At 36.8% G+C, this 26,927-nt stretch overlaps 1 protein-coding gene across 1 annotated transcript in view; it reads left to right on the top strand.

Moving 5' to 3' along the window:
* Positions 1–7,117: 7,117 nt before the first annotated feature.
* LOC150084183 (retinal guanylyl cyclase 2-like) overlaps positions 7,118–26,927 on the top strand; it is a 280,744-nt gene continuing 260,934 nt past the window's right edge. Inside the window, exon 1 of the mRNA XM_090375924.1 lies at positions 7,118–8,062. Coding sequence (XP_090232050.1) covers positions 7,369–8,062 — 694 coding nt within the window. The 5' untranslated portion in view covers positions 7,118–7,368. The remainder of the gene's footprint in view (positions 8,063–26,927) is intronic.

The raw sequence follows: 26,927 nt of genomic DNA, 5'->3' as shown, positions 1-26,927 counted from the left end.
ACCTTACGAAATTACACTGGACAGCTTCGAGTTCCTACCTTATCATGGTGAGGAGGTTTGAGTAACCCCAATGTCCCCAAGAATTATACTGGCGGGAGCTTAAGCACCTGATAGGACAATCTAGCGAGACAGGTTGAAAGACAGAGGTGAGGAAAAGTGTAGTCCACTGTCGAAGAGAAGGGCTAGCAGCTCACCCTTTATATGTAAAATTAAAAACCTATATATTAATATATAGTGGGGTGCAGAAAATTGAAAGTGATGCTAGAGGCATAGGGATTTTAACACGTTAATTATTGAAACAAACCACAGAACAATATGACCTAGAATGGCAACAATATTACACGTAAAATCGAAACTGCAAAATAAGGCATTAAAGATATTAAGCGTACACGGCCCAAAAGAGGAAAAAACCTAAAGAAGTTGATTTAATTCTAAAATCAACTACAACATTTAACTAATAAGACAGATAAAAAGAGCGAATTAGTAATAATAGAAAGAGATTTAAATTCCCGTCTAGAAAATAAAATAATACTAGGAATTTAACAACAGGTTAATGAACACAGAGTGAACCAAAATGGAAATAAATTATTAACATTTTGTACAGACTGTGAATACAGAATTAACAACAATTTTTCTCGAGAATAAAGAACAATATAAAATAATATGGACAAATAATCTAAATAGAAATACAACACCGGAAAACACAAAGAATGTAAAAGCGATACTAACAGCAGATGTTCGAAGGGATCACAAATTAGTAGTGGGAACAATCAGATTTAGGAAATTCTTTAAGAAAAAAAAAAAAAAAAAAAATTCAAAATTTCAGTTATTACACGATGAAAGTATTACGACTGTGTGGATATTTAGAATTAAAAGAAATGTAATATTAAAATCAGTCTATAAAATAAAAATGAAAAAATATTAAAATTTGTATAAATAAGGCAGCATATGAAACATTGGAAGAATAAAATACAGTAGACTCTCGATTTTCCGGGATAGATGATAAAAAACAAATCCCGGATAATCGATTTCCCGGTTAATCCAAAAATAAAGAAGTCCCCGACATACGTAAGAGATACGTTCCAGGACTTCTTACTTCGTCGAGTTTACGTAACTTCGGAATGACTAGTAACATATTGCTACTATATTATTATTGACAAATCTGAATTCAGCGCGATACGTGTTAATGTTTGACCATTTTAATATATTCTTATTAGTTTATTTTTTTTTTCCAAATCGATCGCTTTCCTATTGTTGGTAGATGTTTGTTTGTTACTTGGTTGTTAGGAGCATTAGCAACTAAGGCCATATTGCTCCGGAATATGCGGTGGTCATTCCTTGCCCTTTCCGCATCCTCCGTATTTGGTGGTGACAGGCTTGAACCCCGGTCTAATCAAGAAGCGTGTGCTACGCACTGTTGCTCCTTCCCACCTGGCTACGGAGGCGCCCTGTTGGTAGATGTACTAGTACCGCTGTCACTCATTCTCTTAATCGGCACCATGATAACGGTCAAAATGAAATTTTCTGTAAAGAACTTCACGGTGTTAAGGCAAAAACTCACTATTAATCATCCCGCGCGAGCTCACATTTTACTAAAGCACATTTCAGAGGTCAACAAAAAACAATAAAAACAATTTTCACTTTCGGTTTTATTGGGCGTTTATATTAACGCAATCTATTATAAACGGGTAGTAAACTCGATTTTATTGCATTTGCGATAATACCGATAGCTGGAATTCTGTGAGTTTTTACGTTATTATGGTGAAGTGTGTGATCCCTTCAATGAAATCTTCAGTCATAAAAAAAACAACAAAAAAAAAAACCATAAATAATTGTAAGAATCTTCTCTTTTTTCCCCTATTTTTTTGCTTGTTACTCCGATCTCACCTGTGCAATTTGTGCGTGCCATGATCGTCGTTATTGACTGCTTATCATTATTATTTTTATTTATTTTTGTTGTTTTAAATTTTACAATCCTAAAAATAAAAAAAAAATTGAGTGAAAACAAATTTACATAAATCCATAGTTGCGTAAGTCGGGAACTTACTGTATCGAAAAATGTTCAGCAACCCAAACATAAATGTTTAGGTTGCTGAACTAAACCTAAAACGCAACCTAAATTGCATAAAAAATATAGCGATAGATAAAAAACTTACCTGGTACTACTCGTGTGTCCAATGCGATGCTTCCCTTTATTTTTTTGCGATGTCGATTTTAAATCTAATAGCTTCCTTTTATTTTTTACAATGTCGCGTATGGTTTGGTCACCAACATTATAATGGTTCATTGGAGATTTAACGGATGTACCGTTTTCAAACTTTGGAATAATTTCAAGTCTTTGTTTAACTGAAAGCGCAACTCTTTTGCATTTATCCATTTTCGCGATTTCTAAACAAAAAAAAAATATATTTACTATAAAAAAAAAATTTGACGTCCCTGACATAAAAAACGAAACAAAATTTGCCCTTTTGCGGTGTGACGGAACACAACAATCAACGTAACGCACTAAAACAAACTAAACATTTGGTCTCTTTTTCTTTCTTTCTTTTTCTTTTTTTTTTTTTTTTTTTTTTTTTTGAGCGGCGGATGCGAATACAGCGGGGGTTTCAAGATAATAGGCACATTAATCCAATGACGACTTATAACGCCCTTCTTGTCGCTTATTTGCGACTTGCAAAATATCTGTTTATACCTATTCTACTTATTACTTGAATTTTTTTGATTTCTGGTTGATTTTTTTATATATTTTTTTTTATTTGGAGTCTTGAAGTGTCCCGGTTAATCCAATCCCGGTAAATCGGGAGTCTGCTGTATAAATAATAATAATAAATGTATACAAAAGAAGAAAAATACTGAGCTAAAATTAAAGCAATTCTGCATTTCAGAAACAGATAAACAAAAATAACAAGAATATTAGGAGATTGGAAATAGAATCCATTGGAGGAGATACGAAAAATAAAACAAAAGTACTGGGATAGGGTTTCCAAAGAATTATAACGTGATTTCTACGGAGCACAAATAAAGATTTGGAGAATAATATGGAGTAAAAGAAAAGAATCGTAAGATATGTTAAAATAATAAAAATATATTCCGTTGCATGGGTAAATTATTTTTAAAAATTATATATAAGCGAAGAGCACAGTAAATATTAGAAAACAAAGAAAATAAGATCAGTGAAGAGGACACAATTAAATTCAGAAGAAATTAAAGGAATAATATATGAAAATTAAAAAATAGGATTAGTGCAGGTATAGATAAAATAAATAACATGTTACTAAAATATGGAGAAGAAAAGTTAACTACCGAATTAACAGACGGAAACAGAAATTTAAAGAAAAGAACATACCAAGTATAAACATACCGAGTTGGCGAAAAAACATAATAATATCAATATTTACAAAACAGGAGATAAGCAACTAGCAGAGAAAATTATAGGGTCATAAATTTATTAAACATTTCAGTGTAAGATTTGCACACCACAAACCTAAGGTGGGATCACCTTGCCAAATCACCTTGTGATCTCGTATATTTCCCTTTGGTACGTGACTGTTTTTCTCACACTCTCTAGCCTTCTCCCTATTTTCGCCTAAGTGGAAGAAATGCCACCAAACCTGCGGAGGATGCCTTCCCTTAGATCTTCCCTCGCTCTATCTATACCTCCCCTTTCCTTCATTCTCTTCAGTACATCCTGTATCTCCAGTACTCCATTTTTTTTAACTCTTGGAGACCAGCCAGAAAATTATGGGCAACCAGGGGTTCCCCCAGGAGCCATGCGGCCAAAAGGGAACACAACAGAACTCAACACAATACTTCATATGCAAACACATTCTGGCTTTCGCAGTGATACTGTTTGTCTTCACAGAGTTCGTATGGCGCCCATGTGGGGAAACCATTGGAGGCACCTTACCCCCCAACACTATGCACACTGCACTTCATTGAAATTGCGTACAAAGGTAATATCAGAAAAATTAAATGAAATTATAGAATTAAATGATGAGCAGCATGGATTTAGGGGAGAAATCAGATGATTCATAAACGCAATATTTATGATAAAGCATAATAGAAATATCATTACAGTATACCAGACCAATTTATACCTTTTCGAGATTTAACAAATGCTTTTCATTAAGGTAAAATAAATGTTTTACCCTTATTAAAAGGTAAAACAAATATGCTTTGTGATTGACTAGTCGATCATGATCGATCAATTGCTGGCCACTGTTATAAACTATGTTACCAAAACCTGGTAAAAAGTTGACGCGGAATGTATTATAACACTAATTACTAATTTCGATTATACATGGATTATATCTTTAACTTCCTCTATGGATGATTGTATCTTTGTTCCTGCATTGGTAGGGGGCAGCTAATTGCATCCTTGATATATCTCCAGAAATCGAAGCCAAGAGGTATGACATCAGGTGAATGTGAAGGCCAAAGACTGCGTCAATGACTTCCATTTCTAGGGCAGTACCATGGACCTTCATCAGGATTGCTATGACTAATAAACCTCGTATCTGGAAACTGTGAATGCCACCTGAAAATTTCCGTCCTGCTAGGAAGGTTCTTTACAAATTCCATTCGTAAACGACGCTGCTCAACTGTTGCAGAACGCATTTCTTCATATGCGAAACAGCAAAATTCATGTTCATTAGCTGAACACCGAAATGGCTATTAGACCAATCGTGATAGCTCCAGCGCGAAAGTAATGAACTTCCATCGACAGGGAAAACAAATTTTTTGTTTTCCATATTGATGGAGACTATTTTGTAGTAAATAAGTTTTCCGTATATGTGTTATTAATAAAAACTTACAAGCTCCTTATGTCGTCCATTAATTTTTGGATACACTGTATTATTTGTAAATACAGACCAAATTTAGATGAGAATAATGGGAGAAAAAATACACAGCCAGTTCAAAATTGTACAAACAACTAGCCGTTGCGTACATTTCTTTGGACTGTTAAGCCTGTTTACCTTATATGATATTTTGAATATTAAAAAAAAATTGCAAAATAATAAAAAAAAATTGCTCACCGCATCGCTTGTAAAGCAGTTAGCCAAGTATTTCGTGTAGGGCTGATTAGGATGAGAGTGTGTGGGTGCCAATATGCACACAACAAGCTAGCGTTAATCACATCAACAGCCATGCCAAAACATGAGTATCTAAACGTAACAGTTTCTTTTTTTTTTTTTTTAACTTTTGTTTCCCAATATTCAATACGTAGGTAAAAACCAAGTGACTGAGAAACTTTGAGTTGTCATCTAATTATGAAAGAGCTATTAATTTTGCAGGTCTGCATAGCATATTAAAGGACCCCGACGACAAACAATTAGAGAAAAAACATAAATATATAATTCTATGATAATCGTACTACTGTAAAATCCGCTGTATAAGTCGACTTATTCTGCCTTAAAAATCCGGGCTTAAACATATATTTGCGGTATGAGTCGAACTCATTTTTCACAGTCATGTTTCGCATCTCACTTAGTATATTAGGTAAAATCTGTATTAAGTATTATCTATTTTTTAATTAAATTACTTATGCTCTTTCGTTTAAAATTTACATTGTAATATTTTAATGCACTGCACAGTAAACTGTAAAGAAAACGGTAAGTGTATACAGTACCCTCTTATGTCACGAAACCGAAACCTACAAGCAGAAGTGTCGACATGACACGGCTATTTTTGATGCTGTGTGTGTACAGAGGTTACTCTGATTATGTAATCGGCCACTCCTGGTTGCCTGTTTAGTAATGCACTGCAAATTGGTTTCTCTGTAAACAATGCCATCGAGGGTTATTTATTTATTTTTTTGAGTATATCTTTTCGAGAACTCAAAAAATATATCACAACGAATTCCATCAACTGTTTTCGTCTGATGAAGTAGATGACAAATTCTTCCTTTTAAAAATCGTCTGCAGTGTATTAAACACTATACAAATATGTTTTATGTCCATGTAGGTTATCCATGTATATAGTACATGTTAATATTTCAGTACAAGTATATTTATATTATAATGTGTGTGTATATATATATATATTATAGGATTTTCTACCGGCACATAAATCGACTTCAATATCTTAGACAATTTTTAGTACTCAAAGTTTGACTTATACGTCGGGATATACGGCAATCATACAGTATTACATTCATAAAACGGACTAACTCGGTTTAACTGACTATCCTATTATAAAAGCTGAATTACTTTCATTAAGTAACATCACCGAGAATAATAAGTTATTTAAACTGATCAGCTGAATATCGTCCCAAAGAACTCATCAAAATGATTATATACTCATTTCTGCTTTCGTAAATAGATTTTCTTTTGTCACAAAACTTTGCTGCAAAATTCTAGCAATGTACTAGGTTAATTCCCCAAATTAGGCATTTCATATACTTATAAAGCCCTCATCGCAAAGTTACAAATAATAATTAGATTAATAACTGGCATAGTGTAATCAACGTACGTGCTGAAACAATGTCTAAATTTTCTTTATAAGCGCTCTAAATCTCATTACAATCTCGCTATTTGGATTGTTTTGGATTTTATGGCGCAAAAACGAATAGGTTGTATTGCGCCACGTCAAACTATCTCTATGTAAACATTACTAAACGATCATACAGATAACAAAAAAAAAACTTGTGCACACGGCTAGACACCTGGATATGCTATTTTCATGCAATTAATTACAGAAAAATTCATGCGAGTAATGACATATAAAAAAAAAAGACAACTGCGAGAGGAAATTTAATATTTTAGAAAAGGTTTGAACACTTTCACTTTGATAGCAGCTGGAAATGCGAAGAACATTTCCAATGCAGTAAATGTCGTCACTACCACATAGGGTGTGCAACTTCTCAAGTGGCAAAACGATCGACCTTTTCTCCCCCAACACAATTCAACAAGTCACCAATAGCTGACGTCGCACTAACAGATCTTGTTACCTCGAAATCCCATAACAGAATGCACTAACTGCTGGAAGAGGGCGCACCAAGGCAGTGAGCGCTGCACCTGGAACAGTTACCGCGTCGACTCCTTCAACCAATTAGAACGTCGCCTCATACAGCGTAAACATTCTCTCATTCTTACACACACCATTCTGTTCACGTCTCTTTCCCAGGACATCAGGCTTCACTGCCGAGCTCAGAAGCTTTGCGCGGTAGTTGTAAAACAGGGGATGGCAGCAGAGATATCTTCCAATCTACAATATCGGGTTCCGGCAGGGAAGGTAAGGTAGTGGTAGGAATTGCCAACATGCGTGAAGGATGTGTACATTTGTGAGAGGGGATTGCACTACTGCATCTTCCGTTAGTGGCGGCGGCTTCCGTCAACAAAGTCGTGCCAAAGCCGCTGACTTCTTGCTATGCGACAGGCGGGAAGAGTCAAAGGACAAGGTTTCCTCCGCTTGTTGTCCCTGTTATTCCTGTGTAGCACACACGCCGACACCAACCTCACGTCACCCGCCAGGTCATTCCGTATAGTTGCACTCGAGTTCGACAGTGCCTGTAATCGCAACTCATCCCTCTTCGAAGAAGTCGTCACCGAAGTTCTCAGTCATCCATCGTTTTCCCAGCTCGCTTCCGAAACTGGCGTAATCTTCGATTTCAAACTGCCTTTAGAAGGGTGTCTCAGCGGGGGTCTTTATCCTCTATTAAAGGCCTTAGAGAAGCCCGAAGTACGAGCTGTGGTCGGAGGTATTGCGGACCACGTGTGCGAAGCTGCGGCTACCTTGGCTACCGTTCATCGCAAGCTGTTGGTGTCCTGGAGTTGCACCAGCTCGGCTTTATCGAACAAAACTGTATACCCGTCATTTGCACGATCTGTGTCCACTGCCGATAGTTCGGCCAAGATGCTCGCCACTATGTTGAAACGACTGAGGTGGAAATTTTCTGTACTGATAGCAGCAGATAGCGAAGGGTGGCTGCGACTGGCCACGGAAACTGATCGGGCTATACGTGCCAGTAGATTTGTCGTCAGGGGATTCGTAGTGCTGTCGCCAAATGCTACTGTGGAGGAAGTCAAACTGCACTTGACGGATATCAACCCACCTGTGAAAGGTAAGATATTTTGTGTATGATTTGTACAAATCTGGCAGGCAGAATTATCAGACAATCAATGTATATCCGAAGTTTGCTGTCTTTTAAACTCTTAAACGTATTCAATAAGTAAGAATTGCTAGATCTACATTGAATACAGCTCTATACAACAAAATGAATCTAACTATAACCGGTGGCCTCTCTGAAGGCCAATAAATTGAGTCGCGTAAATATGGAAAAAAGTCGCGTAAAACACGTAAATAAAGGAAAGAAAAGGAAAGGAACTAATTTATCACGGAAGGCATGCCAAATTATTTAATACGGGTACATTTCTCAGCATGCTATGGGAAGGAAGTAATCATAACACACAAACCACGGTAATAATGAGACACATAACGAGAATATCGTAAATAATGATCTCACATTACGGTTGTAACGAGGCTATAACGAAATGACATTTAATGATGTACAGGTGGTTGGGGATTATTGCTGGAAGGAGTAAAGGCCAACGTAAAAAATTATTAGCTAGCGAGTTTATCGTTGGGAAATTTCGTATTTTATTTCCTAGAGCACAAATCAATCGTTAACACACCTCATTATAACTAACAGCGGCAGATGGAAAACCTTAGAAGGGCACATCCCAGTCATCTTAAGAATTTGAACCGTAGAACTTGCCAATTGGTAAGCATACGGCATTATTGCCTCTCCTGTCGCGGAGGTACCGATATTTCAACCAATGATAACCCTTCAGTTTCTAGAAGGCGACCAGTGTATCCATTTAGCATCATAATTATCTCGGAATAAGTGCACTGTACTGTTTAATGAATGAAAATAATACAGAGTCGTTAAAATAGCATGAAAGAAATCAAGCACGAAATGTATACAACAAACACTAAACACTATGTTTAAAACTGGACCAATGATGCCGAATATATAGTTGTTTTAAACCCAACGATACGCGCTCTTCTTAGGCGATGTGTAGGAAAACAAAAACACATTTTATAATTGAAGAAACTGTTCGGCTCATTTTAGGATATAAACTGTAAAGACCTGAAGAAGTTCCGTATACACAAAGTCAATCAGAAAGTAAAGTCTCCAATTTTATAATTTAAAAACTAGAAGTGGTACAGAAATGCGCAATTGAAAATGTATGGAATGCTATTTGACAAATTAGATGAAACTGGTCTGAATGATTACTTTAAGGTGTGACTGTGCGCAATCACATAGATATGTACCTGTACATAAAAGAAGAATGCTAGAAATCAATATTTGTAAAAATGTTTCTTAAGAGTTGTCGACTGTTTAGGGGAGGAGCAACTTTCAGGGTGAAGAACGGCATGTCGCCAATGGATATCAATCACTGCTGTTAATGTTACTGAAACTGAACGAATCATTAAAGAGAATCATCATATAATAAATGACATTAGTCAAAAGATAGATGATTCTTGTAGTTCAGCTTGAGATATCATTGATATGAAGCTGAATTTCCGATAACTATCAAGCAGGTGAGTTCAAAAATTTTTGAGATGAGCAAAAACAAATGAGAAAGCAGGGTTCTTTTGAAAAACCTTCAGTGTTAGGTCTAAGAGGAGGATTTTCTGGAGTGAACTGCTACAGGAGATGACATTTGAGTACATTTATCTTTTGAATGAAAGCAGATATCCATGATTTGGACGCATTCTGGATCTCTGGCGAACAAAAGATTCAAAGAAACACCTGCAAGAAAACTGACGGATACAGCCTTCTGGAACAGAAAAAAATTCCGGTTGATCGATTTCGTAGAATATGACCGTACTGTTACATTTCAAACATATTGTCTAATTTTACAGCATTGAGAAATGCTATAAGAATAAAATATCAAATTCTTCATGATGGAGTCATCATATTGCACGACAATACGCGATCTCATACTGTGCAATTCAGATAGATTGGTTGGAAAAGATTAGATGGTACATTTTACAGCATTCTCCCATATAACCCAATTTATCTCTTTTTTTAAAGCGACAACTTGTATGAAAAAATCTAAAGTTACCTCAGCAGTTCCACAATGACAATTACGACACGTCTTTGCAATATGGTTTCAAAAATTCCGTCAAATGTTAGGACTACTGTTTTAATGTCTTTTTTGTAATTATCCATGATTTTCTTTCTGTATCTCGCTAACGTTTGAAAATAAAACATTGGTGACCTTTCCGATTTTTTTCCTCGTATATATTCTTCATAGCTGGATAGAATTGTCGTAGGCCATCAAAAAACGTATCCTGTTTTTCTCTGTCTGTAATTCTAAAAATTATGGAAACTAAGTGGCAGATTAAGAGTTATCCAGAGTATGTCTTTGCACACTCTGGATGAAAGTCATTTTTTTTTGTTTGTTTTTGTATAAAAGATATCGCTAACTGATTCGGTCATGTGGCGATTTTTATAAAATCAAGTTTTGATGATTTAATTTAATTGTGAATAAGGAAATATAAGGATACGCAAAAATTATAATTAAAATCAAAACATTTCTCGATTTTAATAATTACTAAACTCAAGTAATGCTATCATTAACTTAAGATCGCTAATTTCGCTAAACAATAGCGATTGTAATGCTGGGTAGTGGAATGTTGAAAAATACAGTAGTTAAGGGATCAACTCTTTGGAAGAGGACGGAAAAATACTGTACGTTAACAGATCTTTCTCTTTATATATTTATATGAATGAATTTGTATACAGTATTAGAAAATTTTTCAATTTTAAATAAAAACTACTACAAATTAATTTATTTTACTGTTTTTATGATAAAACTAAAACGTTTTTTTTAATTTTATTTTAAGCTTTTTTTGCACCTTGCCTTGTTTATCAGTACAGTATACTTATCTGGTTAATGGTCTCATAAAGTCTCGTATATATGGAGTGTGTGTGTGTGTGTGAATATATACACACACACACACACACACACTAAACATTCTGAAAAAAGCGTTTTACCAGCTGTAGTCATTAATATAGCGTTTTTATCAAAAAACACTGTCCGAAATTTTGTTCGATTTTCCAATTCCAAGAAAAATTAAAAAAAAAATAAATAATAATAAAAGTGAAAGACTAATGCAAGCAGGAAAAACAACGAAACAGCATTTTAAAGTTCCATTTCCTGGTGAGACAAGAAAAATATGTTGGCAGGTGAGCAATGTTTATTGATTTAAGAGTCATATCTTGATGTTTGAAACACGTGAGAAACATTTCAGAGAAATGGATTTTTCTACTTCAGCATTTTTATGTTACAGCTCACTCTTCTGATTATCACTGAAATTATACAAGAGTTGAAGATTTTCTTTCGTTTACTGCCATTGATTTAAAAACATGCAAATACATTTATCAGCAACTGTAAAGGAAAGGATTAAGTCGTATTTCCCTCATAGTAAAAGTATAAAGACCGGTGAGTTTTTTTAAAAGTGCGGCGTCTCTGTCTTTCGAATGTGTTTTCAACTTATCGATATCAGTATACAGGGAATTTAATTATGTTCCGTTTTATAATAATACGCACTAGAGGTCGCCATTTGATATTCTAGCATAAGCTATTGAAGTTTGATGTTATTTACTATTTGAATTGAGGCTAGTTAATCGATGTTTCCAAGGGATACCACAGCTGGCTTCGAAACATGTCAGTACCAACGTCCTATTTTCAGGGACTCTATTGTCAGGGAGACGGGTAATATATATTGTGTAAAACGCATAGCTGCAATAGGACCGGGGGTATGTCTGCCAGGGGCAAAAGTTGATGATGTATAACAGATATCATCTTTTAAGGGCACAGAGGGTGATATTATTGTACACGTTGGCACTAATGACATTAAGAGGAGATCTGCAGATTTACTTAACAAGTACAGGTCAATGCTGAAAAGAAGTCGTGAGTTAGGGTTAAATTTGAAAGCGTCTGCAATTCTGCACAGACACGATAGGAGGGAGTATATAATTAGAGCGTTGTCAATCAATTCGACCCTGGAGGGATTCTGCAAAGCTCATGGGGTAGAATTTTTCTCAGCGTTGTCTGTACTTAACGGGAGAGACTATTTCTACAGGGATGGGATACACTTAAATGGAAGGGGTGCAAGAGTGTTTGCTGATGCTATCGCGGCAGCGTTAGGTGGGTCGGAAAACTGTTAGCTTGGGGGGGGGGATTCACAGATTAAAAGGTTAGTAGTAGCCGCAGGCAGAGGTGAAAGTGATTTTGCACTGCTTCTATTAGAATGAGCAACGGCATGGAGGACGAGGTGCTGGGGATTTCAGGGACCGGTGGGAGTCATCATGAAACAAATAAATATATGGGCTGTGTTAGAGCAACTAAGAATAAGAATAGGTGCATGTATACTCATGTACACCAATGCTAGAAGTATAGTAAATAAAATTGATGAATTTAAAGTGCTGGTCAAGACATCAAAGGCGGGTATTGTTGGAATATCAGAGACGTGGTGTCACACAGATATAAGGAATGTGGAATTAAAATTTGGGGAGTACAATGTGCACAGAAAGGATATACAGGATAGGAAGAGAGGAAGAGTCATGCTGTTAATTTAGAAAAACATAAAATCTAAGGAAGTGCATACAGCTGGCTGACGTAAACGGACACGCAATCTTGAGTCAGTTTGGTGTGACATAAGCACTGGGAAAGCAAAAATGGGAGTATGAGTGTGTTATAGGCCTAATGACTCTAATGAGTACAACGAATAATTGTATAGAGAAATATAATGGGCCAGTACTGCTGTGTCAGTTATTAAATACTGCTGCGTCAGTTGAGTAATATGATTAGTGAGGGCGTCAGTAAGCGTGTTTATCAACTCTCCGTAGATCACTTGGCCACTCTTATCGCCATTGCCTTTATCAGGATTCAATACAGAGTTATCTGCTGTAGTCGGATTTTCCTTTTGAGAGATGTCTGCGGGTGTAATTCCTACACTGTCCGGATTTTCCTGGGTAACTGGACTTTGTCTCTTCTTCAGATGTTAATTCATTAGTTGTCAGATCTGGTTTGGTACTGGTTCCAGCGCGGTCACGACAAAAATCACAAGACCATTTTAGTCGCCTTTCTTTATTTAACTTTTTAAATGATGGACCTAGACAGGCTGTACAAAAATTACGGCTACATGTACAGCATTTAAAGATGGCCTCAGGGTTCTGGTGACAGATACCGCATTCTTGTGTCATTTTAGAAGTGATATCCTTTCAGATTGCATACTTTAATTTTAACTCGCTTGTGCACCTGCCTCTATGTTACGGTTAAATTTCACTTAAAGTAGAATTTCGCTGTTTGTGAAGTTTAAATAGATACTACTCGGGGTCTACACTTAATCCTCTTGTCTTTATTCTTAGATACTTGCTTCAGGAAGGTTTATCTCTCTCGGGTATTAACCATACTCAGTGCCATGAGTACTTGCTAGTTTAGTGCATTGCCATTGGCCAGTATACATCAGACCAGTTTTATAATCTTTAGTCTTGTAAGTAACTGGATAAATACTGAATATGGTAGTAAACCTAAAATAATATTTTCCTGTTCATTGCTTGCATCTATAAAGTCGATCATACACTGGTGTGCAAAACCTAAGGACCACTATTTCTAAAGGTTACAATCACAAATTCTTTACTTAAGGTACTCTGTACCGATGAGAGTAGATTCACTCTCGGCAGCGATTCTGGACGTCGGCTAATCTGGCGAGAGCTTGACAAACGGTATCACCCAGCAAACATCACTGAAAGAGATCGATATGGCGGTTGAGGTGTTCTCATTTGGGGAGGCATTATCTTGGATGGATGTACACAATTCCAGATACTGGAAGGCGGTACTGTAACCGGTGCACTCTACTGTACTGAGGTAACCCTTCCTCATGTGCGTCTGTTCCGAGGTGCCATTGGCTCCAAGTTCGTATTTATGGATGATAATGCCACAGCCCATCGCACTGCAATTGTTGATATGCTTTTGGAAAGCGAGGACATTGTTCGTATGAATTGGTCTGCCTGTTCCACCGATCTAAATCCCATCGAACACATATGGGACGCTCTGGGGAGATGCCTAGCGACACGTCCACACCCACCAGAAAATGTTCACCAGCTGAAGATGACAGAGGAATGGACGATGTTACAGCAAGGACTTATCAACAATATTGTTCTAAGTATGGACAGGCAGTGCAAAGCCTGCATCACCATTAGGGGTAGCCATATCGCCTACTGAGGACCACCTCTTTCCGTTGTTCCATCTTTGGCAGTGATGCATTTGTATCATGGCAGCCAGTGCTATGTTGCCATTTTTGAATAAAGTTCCTCTGTACCGTTTTGTTTCCGTTGTTGTTTCCTTCATCATTTCTGTACCTCACGAGGTTCTTTTGGTATGCTTTTCCCATATCCAGATCACTCCTATGAGAACCTACTGATCCTTAAATTTTGCAAACCAGTGTATATTCAGGAATCCTCTTAGCTATCCATCAGTATATGACACCATGGGGAAACTTTTAATAATCCATGCTTTAGAGAACTTTCTTAGAGGAGCACAAATCAAGAACACTATAACCTACCCGCGCATACTTCTAATCCTGTAATATCTCAGACTTCCAAAGTTTTTGGATTAATTAAGCGTTCTTCCATGATTTTCAAGCGTGGAAAAGTTATAATTCTTCTCTAAAAGTAGCTTATACTGCCTCTTTTTGATTACTGTGATATTATTTGGTCCCTACAACAGGAATATTTTTCTCACAGACTTGAGAGAATTCAAATTAAATTCTTATGCTTTCGAAATCACCTTGCCTTTCACCGTCGAAACTATGGAACAGAACCGTTCCTCCTCACTTCAGACAACTCCATGGGTCTCATCTTGTCTACAATATCACAAACTCTATTATCGTGATGTCATTGCATACATACAATGACACACGTTACTGCAGAAAGGAATCGGGGATCAGCTGTCCACTGAGTTTTATAAAATATCCTGTAAGCAGAATTTCGAAAAGAATGTTCCATTTCAGAAGTCATATGGGCAAGTTTATAGCCACATCGTTTCTGAAGAATACGTAAGAAACATCTGAAACAGGATGGCACGACGAAAAGACCGCTACCCCTTCTAAAGATTGTTTAGTATGATGCCTCACTGCAGGCAGAGTAGTCAAATAGAAGAGAAAATTCACAAGGAAACTGGTGAAAAAAATCGCATCACAGTAGAAGATAGTGGTAATGCTGTAGCATCTCACTAAAAGCATGTTCGGCGATCATTTTTATATTCAGAGTCCTTCCGAAGTTAATAAGGAACAGTAAAACCGCGCCTCCAAAGTTCACATACAGGATGAACCAGAGATACCACTTGTCGGATGGAAAGGGATTCTAAAGTCTTAAAAGTGTACCGTCATGATTTATCTATTTGTATCAATATATTAAAGAAGGCACTATGGTGTGCTATTACTCCGCGCAACAAAATATCTCGGACCACTACGGCTCAAAGAAAAGGCGCTCCATAGAATAGAAACAGCTGATGGACACCGCTGAATACTTTGGGGTAATGTGGCTTTGTGTGTATGTGTTAGAAGGACGGCAGCTAATACCATCTTCTGGAAGGATCAATGCCAAAAGACGTTAGTATAGTTGTATAACTGCGTGTATTCTTCATTTGGCTTGCCTGTTGATGAAAACTCTAGTTTCCGGAGTATAAAAAGATGCACTCCTCGCCCAAAAACGGTAATCTCGGCCACGGTAAAAAATAACTAATAAAAACACTTCTCCTGTCTCGACAGGATTCGAATCCAGACTTTATCATAGTGTAGGTTAAATTAGGTGCACGTTAAGCGCCAAAGCAAGTAAGGTTAGGAGAAGTCAGTATACTGTGCCTGTAATTACGTGTATTGTTCGGTCGGTGCGCTCTTTGCTGCTCCCCCTCCCCGATTCTAGGAGAAAAATCAACCATCGCCTGACGCAAAGGTTGCGTGGAATTTTCAATATTGTCACCTTTGTGAAAACAGTCCATAAAAATTCCAATTCCTTGCGTCTTTGAAGAGATTCGAAATCAGACTTTTCCACCCAGTGTGGGAGAACGGTGATTAAACCACTGTGATAGATTTTAGGGCATTCATCCATGCAACACTTAAGAGCACAAGCTGTCAACTTCAAAGCTATCAGCCACTGACCTCACTAACAACATATTGAGTAGCTGCTGTCCTTCCACACTGTGATACGAAGCCCTGGATTCAATTCCCATTGGACAGGCGGAAGTTTTATGATATTTTTTTCACATCTCTGTCAAGTTATTAGGATGAAAGTGTTGCACGGTTTTACTATTAGATATTGGGATTTTTCTTCCAGCAAACAGGCAAACCCACTAAGGAACACATATAATTTATAGATACAATATACTGATACTATACTATAAAATATTTAAGGGCAAAGGCCTCATGCTACGAAGCAGAATGACTAACATATAGGGTAGTGCAAAAGCATCATTTTAACGAGCCATCTACCAAAGTACTGTAGTTAAATTAATTAATTAAATTGGCATCGTTTTAGTTATATCTCATATTGTGAATGCCTTCACAACGAGTTGCCATGTTATTGTACTACCTCGGAATAAGTAACACTTCAACCAGTGGAGAAGACTACTGTTACTTATTCTCAGCGGATACCACCACTCAGATGGCACCGTTTGAAATATGGTATGGGATAAAGATCTCTGTTATCTTCATAATATCCCTATTAGACTTAAGAAAGCAAAAAAGATGTAGGAAGGTGATAGTAGGAGAGGTAGAGGAAGGAAATGCCGTAGAAGGAAGAAAGGGACAGTTACTCCTTCAACTCACAGTACTCAAAAGCTCATAAATTCCTCGAATAAGCAAACCTTCCCCAGTAGAGAAGATTGTTGTTACCTATTCTCGGAAACTCCTTTAAACGGTCACCAGGCTTCCCCTGGTGACCGTTTCAAGGCTATTGGCCTATCACTGGTGGGTGGGCAGGTACCCAGACGGCACCGTTTCAAAGCTGTTGGCTTCTCCTCGGTGGGTGGGCAGGTACCCTGGTGTTGCAATAGTGACAACCCAGTTATGAAGTATATCTTCACATCAAAAAATCAAATTTAATTTGAATTTTTTAAAATCTTTTCACCAGAAAACGTAAACAGTCGAAAATCACGTGATATCTATAGACTTGGAAAAACCTTGCTAAAGTTTATACGAAAGAAATTAAGCTGCACATAAATTTGTGGACTGAGATGAAAATCCATCTGAGCAAGCCTTTCAAATAAAGAGGCAGCCCATTACTTTATTTATTTATTTATTTTTTTTACAAATATGACAAATTATATAAACAATCAAAAGAGTAAAAACGACAGTTAAAAATGTTTTTAACGCAAGTGAAAAGATTTAAAAAATCAAATTATTTTTTCAACTACACCGGAGCTTGTCACTCTCATCTGTGTTGCGTATTTGTCCGCAAAAGGCAGGTGTTCACAGCCCGATTTGCATGTTGTGCTGATGAAAAATCTAAACTAACTCACGGGAAATAAACCCCACTGCCTTGCCGATTAGCTGCAGTTAATCAATTTCGTCTAAGATCGGCTAATTGCGGCGTCAATTGAAGGATGTTTTAGAAATTCTTCCAGTCATCCTCGGAAATCGCACCAACACCTCTTCAAAAAAGTGGCAGACAACGATGAATTGTATCGACTAAGCTGCCATGGGTGACAGTTGATAAAATCAGTGGTCAGGCTATTATTAATGTTAACATACCACACCAATAATAGGCTGGCCCTAGACGACAGTGAGAAACCTGTACTGCCAGTGATCGCCAAATAACAACAGTCGACAAGACACAATACTTAAATCAGTATCAATCTATATATGGCTGGAAGCAACTGTAGTAGAATTACTAGCAGTAGTTCTAGAACTACTGCTAGTAATTTCCGACAAAATACCATTTCTAATAAACTGTGCACATGGCTAGATGGCACTGAGAATCATCGAAGTGCTTTATCTACGCCATTTTATGTTTGATACTGAAGAAAACACGGCAATGAACCCAAGACAATAACCAAAAATAATTTCAAATAAAATTTAACAATTTTTACAAGATTTTCGTTTGACATCGAATTGGAAATCGATACTGGTTGGTGAGATTGATGCTTCACTAAGTCGAAAGACAGCCGCGAGTCGTCAAAAACATTCTTCCCCAATAAAACAGCGTCAAGTAGCGATTTGGTAAAAACTACCCAGTTTTTACCAAGTGTGTAGTTATAATAAGAATACTCATAAATGGATATATCATAATTTTAAATTAATTAATTATTAATTACATTAATCGCCGCTGTCTCCTATCTCCTATCTATTGGACATTTCCAATGTATATAAATAAAAAAAAATAAAAATGAATAAATAAATACAAAATATAAAATGTACTATATGCAGGGTTACTAAAAATGATAGTAACAACTTCGAAAAGTTTACTGTATTAAAAATATGCACGCTAATTCAACATGTAATATACAAAATTGTCACAGAAAATCTGAAAGTTTTTTTTTACGTGAAATACATTTCTTTAAAATGTCTGCCTCTGTGTAGTGTAGATGGCAGCACAAGTCAAACATGACTTTACCATGTGGAAAAAGCGTTTTGTGTACTCTCATTTCATGAAATAAAATTCAATACCGCGTCCAACGTCAGCCAGTTTGGCATCCCCAGAGGGGAGACGTCAAGTGTACGATTCGCGTTCGCACATTAACTTTTGTGACTGAGGCGATGTTTTAGAACATGCTTTGTTGCGCTGAATTATGTTGTGATCAAGATGGTAATCATTTTCAATAGTTTTGTAACTAATTAAGTAACATCGAAGAACGGATACTGTTGCTTGTAAATTTAAAGTCTTTAACACTCTTTTATATACCCTGTAGAATCAGTTCGTTGGATCAAATTTATTCTTGCGAGATTATTAACACAACAAAGGACATATCTTAATTCTAATGTAAATATTGAATTTTACTGCAGTAAAAATATTCTTTTCTTATTTTAAGCAATCTCCAGTCAAAAAGAATGTATAAACTTTCACAAACACCTTTCAAATGAATGGTTAACATGTAAAAACAATAAAATAATTATAAAGTATACTAAAATGAATATAACAAAACTGCATTAATCCTTTAAACTTCATAGTTTAACGAGCATTCAAATTCAAGCGGCTCGTACATTTGGATACTCCTCACCATAATCAGAGGAAATAAAGAAATAATTCATCATTATAAAAAAACAATGATCGGTTAACCCTTTCCTACCACCTGGATGTAGCTGCATCACAGAATTCTGAATAGAGAAGGAACATGTCGGTCGGATTTTTACATTATAACATGAAGGTAAAGTCCAATTATTTCAGACACTTTTTGTTCCGTTTATGATTTTAATAGCTTACAAGGTGCACATTATTATCGATTATTATCATTAGTGGCTCATTAATCTGCTTTAATCATAACTATAAATGAATTTTGCCAGCGTGACTAACTCATTCGTCTCTAACTTTGTTTCAAAGTGCTAAAATAAGCTTCGTGTGTTACTCACCTTTCCGCAATTATTCATTAGGTGGTAGTCCCAAGAGCCGACTGACACTTCACACTTGTTCTATAATCTGTTGCTGCGCATGCTTAGTGTATATTGATCTTTTGATCAATGACAGATCATTAAGGAACTTTTCTAGTACATGAAAGATAGGAGCAATGTAAAAGTGTAGAAATAGGTCAAGCTTTAAAAAATGAAAACCTACAGCTTCTATAAACAATGGTAACTAAGTAACCATTATACACAAGTAGTACAATAAATATACAACGACAACAACAACAATAAAAAATAAACGAAACGAATCATATAAGAACCTGAAAGTAAGATGAGAGACATTCCTTTTCATTTGGATATGCAAAATAGTTGTTTTAATCAATTACGGTTATTATTAACCAAGTAAACAAGATCGTTCAGTGAAGAATAGCTAGCAAGGTTTGTCCATTTGCTATACGAACACGCACTTTGAAAATCGACGCTAGAAATACAAGAGACCATCTTTGCACAACTACAATGATCTTCGGGTTTTTATACTCGCTATGATAGTATAGTAGCAATAAAAATTGTAGACAGCCGCGTCGCTACGAGTTGTCTTCCTATTGTATTACAACTAAACAAAAAAAAAAAAAAAATTCAATTAAGAGAAATAAACCACCTTTTCTCCTAATTATATACTGTGTACTCGTGGATAGACTCTGACCCAATTTTTGATAACAGGAAGGCGGTATTTTGGTCCATCCTTATTCAGCACAGAGTGTAAATTCAGCAACTTACTACGAGTGTGTTGTTCTGGCCTGAAGCCAACGTTTTAGTTCGTCCCAAAGGTGTCCAATGAGGTTAAGGTCTGAGCTGTGGGTAGGCGAGTTAAGCTTTTGCACGTCTATGTCTTCAAACCGGGTCGCGACAGGCTGTGGAGCATGCATGACATAGTACACACCAGATTCAGTTCACTGTCATGTGAGACAGAAAAGAGCCCTCCCTATACTGCTGACACAGTTCAGGAAGAGCGGAAGTGTCCAGGTTTTCAAAATACCGCATGGAATTCACTGTTCTAGCCAAAACCCAGAAAAAAACTCAAGACGGTGAGAGCACTCTCCCAAAATTGCACATGTGGAATGAAAAACTCTAGTAAATATCATCCGGCGGGCACCTTTCGGACGCAAATACGGCCATTTTCGATGCGAAAACCGTATATCGTGATTCCATAATAAGCATATATGAAACTGTTCAAGGAACACAGAAGCAACCTAAAAAGGTTGATCAGAACGCAGTACGATCTCTGTAATCAATTAGTCCAACGTAGTTTCACCGTTAATGGCGCCTGAAGCCATTTCGGAAAATGCTTAAAAACTCGAATAACCGCTGAGCACGAACTAAGAGTTTAGATACCGATGGCAAGCCTACAACCTATGATAAAACTAAAGCAGATCTTATTGCGACTTTTTTTCCTCCTAATTTTCCGAGAAAACTACGGCTACTTCAACTTACCAATTTCCAGTAGTTAAGGATAATACACTTCATAAGCTCTCGGTAGACATAGACAATCTCACTCAAGCACTCTCACTCAATGAACCAACTTTTCATCTTCCTCATTTATTCATTCAACTGCCGTTTTCTGGAACAACCTTCCTTCATACGTATTTCCTGAAAATTACAGTCTACAGAAGTTCAAGTCTAATGTCAACAAATATCTTCTTTCGTCTTCTCAACCTCCAACCCATGCACGGTACTAAATACAATAGGTTCTAATACCTCTCGTGTTTGGGAGTTTCATTTTATATATATATATATACAAAAAAAACGTTTGTGTGTATATATATATATATATATAAAGCGTTTCGGAAACTAACAAAAGATTTTCCAGCTGACCCAGATAAGATTCGACTTATTTTATAGAAGAAATGTTTTCCACAACTTAAATATATTACATTGTATATATTCAATCTGTCCATTAGGACTAGTATTTATCCCACTCACTTCAAAACAGTCAATGTTATTCCTATCCCAAAGAGCAGCCATCTATTCACTAGAATTACCATCCCATATGCCATCTGCACTGCCTGGCAAGAATTCTTGACACAATCATTCATAGCCAATTAATGGAATATTTTCAGCACTTGATTTGCGACAGCAAACACGGTTTTACCAGGGGCCGCTCTACTTCCACCAGTCTTATCACTATCTGGCAGCAGGTTCTAAACACCGTCGACATGGGAGGTCAGGTTGACGTAATCTACACTAATCTAACTAAGGCTTTTGACAGTGTCCCGCACTATCATCTTGCTAGAAAACAGTCAGTATGGAACACTTGACCTTCTACTTTCCTGCTTGTTAAGTTATATTTCGAATAGAAAACATAGGGTTACCATCGGACAGGAAATTTCAAGGGAATTTATTCCATCTAAAGGAATTCCACAAGGATCACCTCTTGGGCCTCTTTTATTCACCATTTTTGTCAACGATCTATCGCAATTTGTAGAGGAAAGTGGTATTAAGATCTTAATGTTTGCTGATGATGTGAAACTATCACGGATCAACAGTCAAGCTGCTCTCAACTCTTTTGCTAATTGGGTTGCTTTAAACGGTTTGGCGGTTAATCCTAGTAAATGTAACTCAATTTCATTTGCTGGTTCGAGGAAAACTGATTTCAGTAAAACAGTACTATATCAAGAATATTCTGATTACCAGAGTTGCCGAAGTTAAAGATCTGGGAGTTACCTTTACAACTGGATGTGGCTTTGAAAAACATATCAGGATATGAAATAGGGATATGAAAACCATATCCCTATTTCATATCCTGTATATCATATCCCTATATCGGAGTTCGCTGCTCATATATGGAACTCACACTACACATATTTGATAGAGCAAATTGAATCTCTGCAAACGAAATTCATCCACTATCTTTCCAGACGTAATCCCATGGTTTACCACCGGATTTTCTACCCGAATGTCTGCTCTTACTTCAAGCTTCAATATTTGGAAATTCGGCGAACTGTTGTGGATCTAAAGCAGTTTTATCACATCTTTATTGGTTCAACCTACCTGACTAATCTTCTGTGCCATATTTATCTTCACGTTCCAGCAGTGGCTACTAGACAGAAGTCTACTTTCCACATCAGTAACTCTAGGACAGAGATTTTCCAGAACTCCTTCTTCAAAAGAACTATGACACTAATGAGCAAATAAATAAATAAATAAATATTCATTTATTGCAAATACAGCAAGCCCATCACAGCACTAGGCTAGGGGCATAAATTCAGTACAAAGGACACAAATATAAAAACAAATACATAGCATAGTCTATACATACATTAACAATGAATATGAATTATAATTTTCAAATATATATATTGCAGAACATCACATTTGGCTCTCGGGATGCAGTTACTAGGTTGCAGGCAGGCATCTGTTTTTATTTCTCATCATTTGATTGAAAATGAGGCTCCTGTAGGCTTCAGAGTTGAGCAACCTCTTGCAATCAATGTTGTGATAATTTATGAGGTGAAGGGATGCACTGGAGAACATCCTGTCCATTTTTTTAGTCTGGATTTGAATTGTTGGTTTCTTGAATTTTCTCTGTTGGTGGGAGCTATTATGTTGTCTAAGTTTGGTGAATCGGTTGCAGAGGTATTTAACTTTGCAAGAAGCATGACTCCAGACTCGTTGATCATCTGTTGAAGAGGCTTTGTTTTTAAGTTTTCATAAAGCTGTTGCCTGGATATTGTATGGGGAAAACGAAGGTTACTGTTCAGCCATCTAAGAACCCAGTACTCTAGGGCAAGGAATTTCTTAACGGTACCTCGAGGAGCACCAGACCAGATTTCGGAGGCATAAAACAGAATGGAAAAAACGCATCTCTGAACATGGTTTATGACTGTTTTTCTATCTTGAATCGCTGCTGTTTCTTGTTTGATTAGCCATTTTGCTCTTTGAATTTTTTTGCAACATATACATAATGAGAATTAAAGGAAAGATTTTTGTCAAAAACAACTCCTATGTATTTCTGGGCATGTACGTTTGGAATTGAAACATCTTCAATTTTAATTTCTATGTGGTTTAGTTGTTTCTGTAAGGAATACGTTAATTGAGCAGATTTGTTTGCATTTATAGTCAGATTGAGATTCCTCAGATACTTGATGATTCCGCACATCTGTAAATTCGCATCATGGCTCAACCTTGGAAATGTCATCACAGGATTTGGAAATAATAAATAACTTTAAATCATCGGCATAAGCCAGCAGATTTGGATTTTCTTGTAGAAGTGATTGTAGAGATGCTGAAAATATAGTACAGGAGAGAACGGCTCCTTGAGGAATGCCTGTTGTGGTTGTGACGAGAATAGTATCGGTATTAGTGGGAAGATGAGATTTCTGTGATTTAGGCTGTATTGTAGATAGGATATAACCGGACAAGAAAGAGTTTCGTAGAACTATCTGGAACACGTCAACTGGTTGACGGATGTGTACAAGGTGGAAGTTATTATTTTAAGTATGTGTTTGTGTCGTCTCCTGCTACTGCCTGCTTTCTGAGATTCTCTTCAGAATACTGAATTAATGATGTCATGAATTCCTTTGATGTCCTTGAATTTAACCTTTTCCGTTTGAATAGAGCTATCATTATAATTGTTATTCTTTTTTTATTTATTTGTTTATGTACAATCTTTGTATCTTCATGTATTTTACTCCTCTAGTATACACTTTAACTAGATGCTTGCCTGTTGTATATACAGATAAATAAATAACTTAGCAAAACTATAACATAGTTTTCAGGGAGAAATTACAATGAGTTATGCACTACAGGGAAGAGGACGCTATGCACTGCGTACTTTGATGTTTGTTTTGTGCACTACTACTCTTCTGTAAAATCAGATGCAATGCAACTCCCGATATGTGGTCCTTGAACAAAAATCAGCTCTCTCCTCTCCAAATTGACACTATTCGATGGGTACTGTATATACCACTCTTCCAAGTGCCCTCCGGTCTGGCGCCTCCGTAGCCAGGTGGGCAGGAGCAGTGCGTAGCACACGCTTCTTGATTAGACCGGGGTTCGAGCCCGTGACCACCAAATACGGAGGATGCGGAGAGGTCAGGGAATGACCACCGCATATCCCCGGAGCAATATAGCCTTAGTTGCTAATGCTCCTAAAAACCAAATAACAACAACAACCCTCCGGTCTCTTTCCGTTAATTTCTGCGGTCTATACGAAAGTTCATCCGGCTGTAGTAGCAGCATTAAGTTTCCATGGTGATTACGTCAACCATCACTGATCTAGGGTGTTGCAGTTTTGATGTAATGGCGCGAACAGATTTACTGCTAATATGCCATCCTGTGACGACTTTCCCTCCCCTGGAATTTGCTAATCCCTACATCTCGATTCATCTTTTATTTCGTTGATCTGCTTATTTCTAGCAGTTTCTTTCACATCTTATTTCTGACACGTAGATGGTGGGTATGGCTCATTTTTACCAAATCCCAAGGGTGTTCGGATGCCTTATTGCCAAAAGTATCCGGACACCCTTGGGATTTAGGTATGTACAAATGATATTTATGTATACCTTTGGCGTACATAAATATCAGGGAAAGTATAAAAATAAAGGCAGTTTGCATATTACTTTTGTCATTTACTTTTTATTAAATATATATTTAAAAAAAATTCAATACGGAATTGAATTGAAAAAATTAAATACATGTCAGAACGCACTCTTATGATTATTAATCATATCACATATTTAAAAGCATAGCGTTGGAGGATTGCAATACATTTAGTGTGCTTCGTGCTACATCGGCTTAAACACATCAGTTCGCTTTCAGAATGTAGCAACACTGGGTAACACACAGTAATTCGATTCCTGTGGTCTGAGGGAACATTAACGCGTGTCTTATGTATGCGGCTCCCGACGGTTAGTTCAACTCCTCCTTGGTACCCTGTGATGATGATACAGAACTTTGTAAAATAGCCAAAAATAAGTTTAGTGTTACGTTTGCGCAGTGTGCGTTGCTTCGTTGTTTGGTTGTTTCTGCTATCAAGAAGAGGGAAATAATATTCTCCAAGATTCACAGACAAGTGTAAGGGAAACAACATTACACAGAGAAAGTGGATTATTTTTTCTAACAATATCACCAACAACCAATATATTCAAAATCGTACCTTCTGCAGGAAAAGTAATGAAGTGGAATTTGGAGATCAAGGGACCAAGTCTTGAACGCTGCCACTGTTACGAACAAATTAGTATTAATGAACATTACTGTTCTATTGCTTGGAAAGAAGGTGAAATCTGCTATTCTCATGAAACTGTCTGCTTTCAAATTGGAGTTGTTTTGCATCATGACAAAGCGCGACCTCATACGGTAGCACAGCAGTTTAAATGATTCCAAAATTTCCATTCTACCTTCTCCCTCAGCTGTATAACTAGATCTTTCACTAACTGGCTATCATATTTTTGGACCGTGTAAAGAAGCTTTAATATGAGTCGATTTTCAAGTGATGAAGTGGTAAAAGACGTCAGGAGAAACCAAATACAGGTACGTTCTTTGCGGACGGTAAGGCAGATTGTGGGTCGATATAACAACTATTTGGAGAAGCAAGGATACTGCATCTAAATAATGGTACCTGATTGTTTATTTTCCTTGTAGTTTAGCAAAACAATAAAGCCATTACTTTCTGAACTGCCTTAGCAAATGCAATTTCTTAATAATTCTGTGCCAGCTCAAATATTTTATCACCTCCTCAGAGAGCAGTCAGTCCTTCCATCCACGTTGCACTTAACAATCAAGTGACGACTTAAGTGGCCAGCTAAGATGCCATATGATCTTCAATTTCCAAGAATGTGTAAATGTATAGCAAATGGATAAAAGTTCTGAAGTCTATATATTAGGAGCTAAGAACAGCAACGTCGTTTCAAAGCACACAGAAATAAAATAAACCGAATAGGAAGAAAATTATAAACGAAAATATAAAGATGAAAGTTAAGTGATTTATCATCAAACTCAGTGTAGATCCCTCTGTAGTAATGCAAAACGTTTTCTACAACAGAAAGTGTATAACCGAAACGTACAGATACAAAACCCATTCCAATAAGTATCTGATGGATATAAACAGAATAAAGTTGAATATTCATAGTGGGACGTTGATGCGCGAGCATACACACTAAGAAAATAAGTAGTACTATTTATTTAATTCTACAAGTTAAGTAGTACACATCGGTATGAAAATATTTCTTGATTATCCTGTTTGAAAAATTAAACTTCATTGTTATCAGTAATTAATATGCTAAAAAGAACGATTCAAAGAGTGACCGTAGTGTATTGTATTTTACTTTGTCTCTATGGGTGCAGAAAGAAGAGGG

This window comes from Mastigoproctus giganteus, chromosome 6, assembly GCF_048544385.1.
Source record: "Mastigoproctus giganteus isolate SK-2022 chromosome 6, ASM4854438v1, whole genome shotgun sequence".
NCBI lineage: Eukaryota > Metazoa > Arthropoda > Arachnida > Uropygi > Thelyphonidae > Mastigoproctus > Mastigoproctus giganteus.
This window is presented reverse-complemented; position numbering and strand designations above follow the sequence as displayed.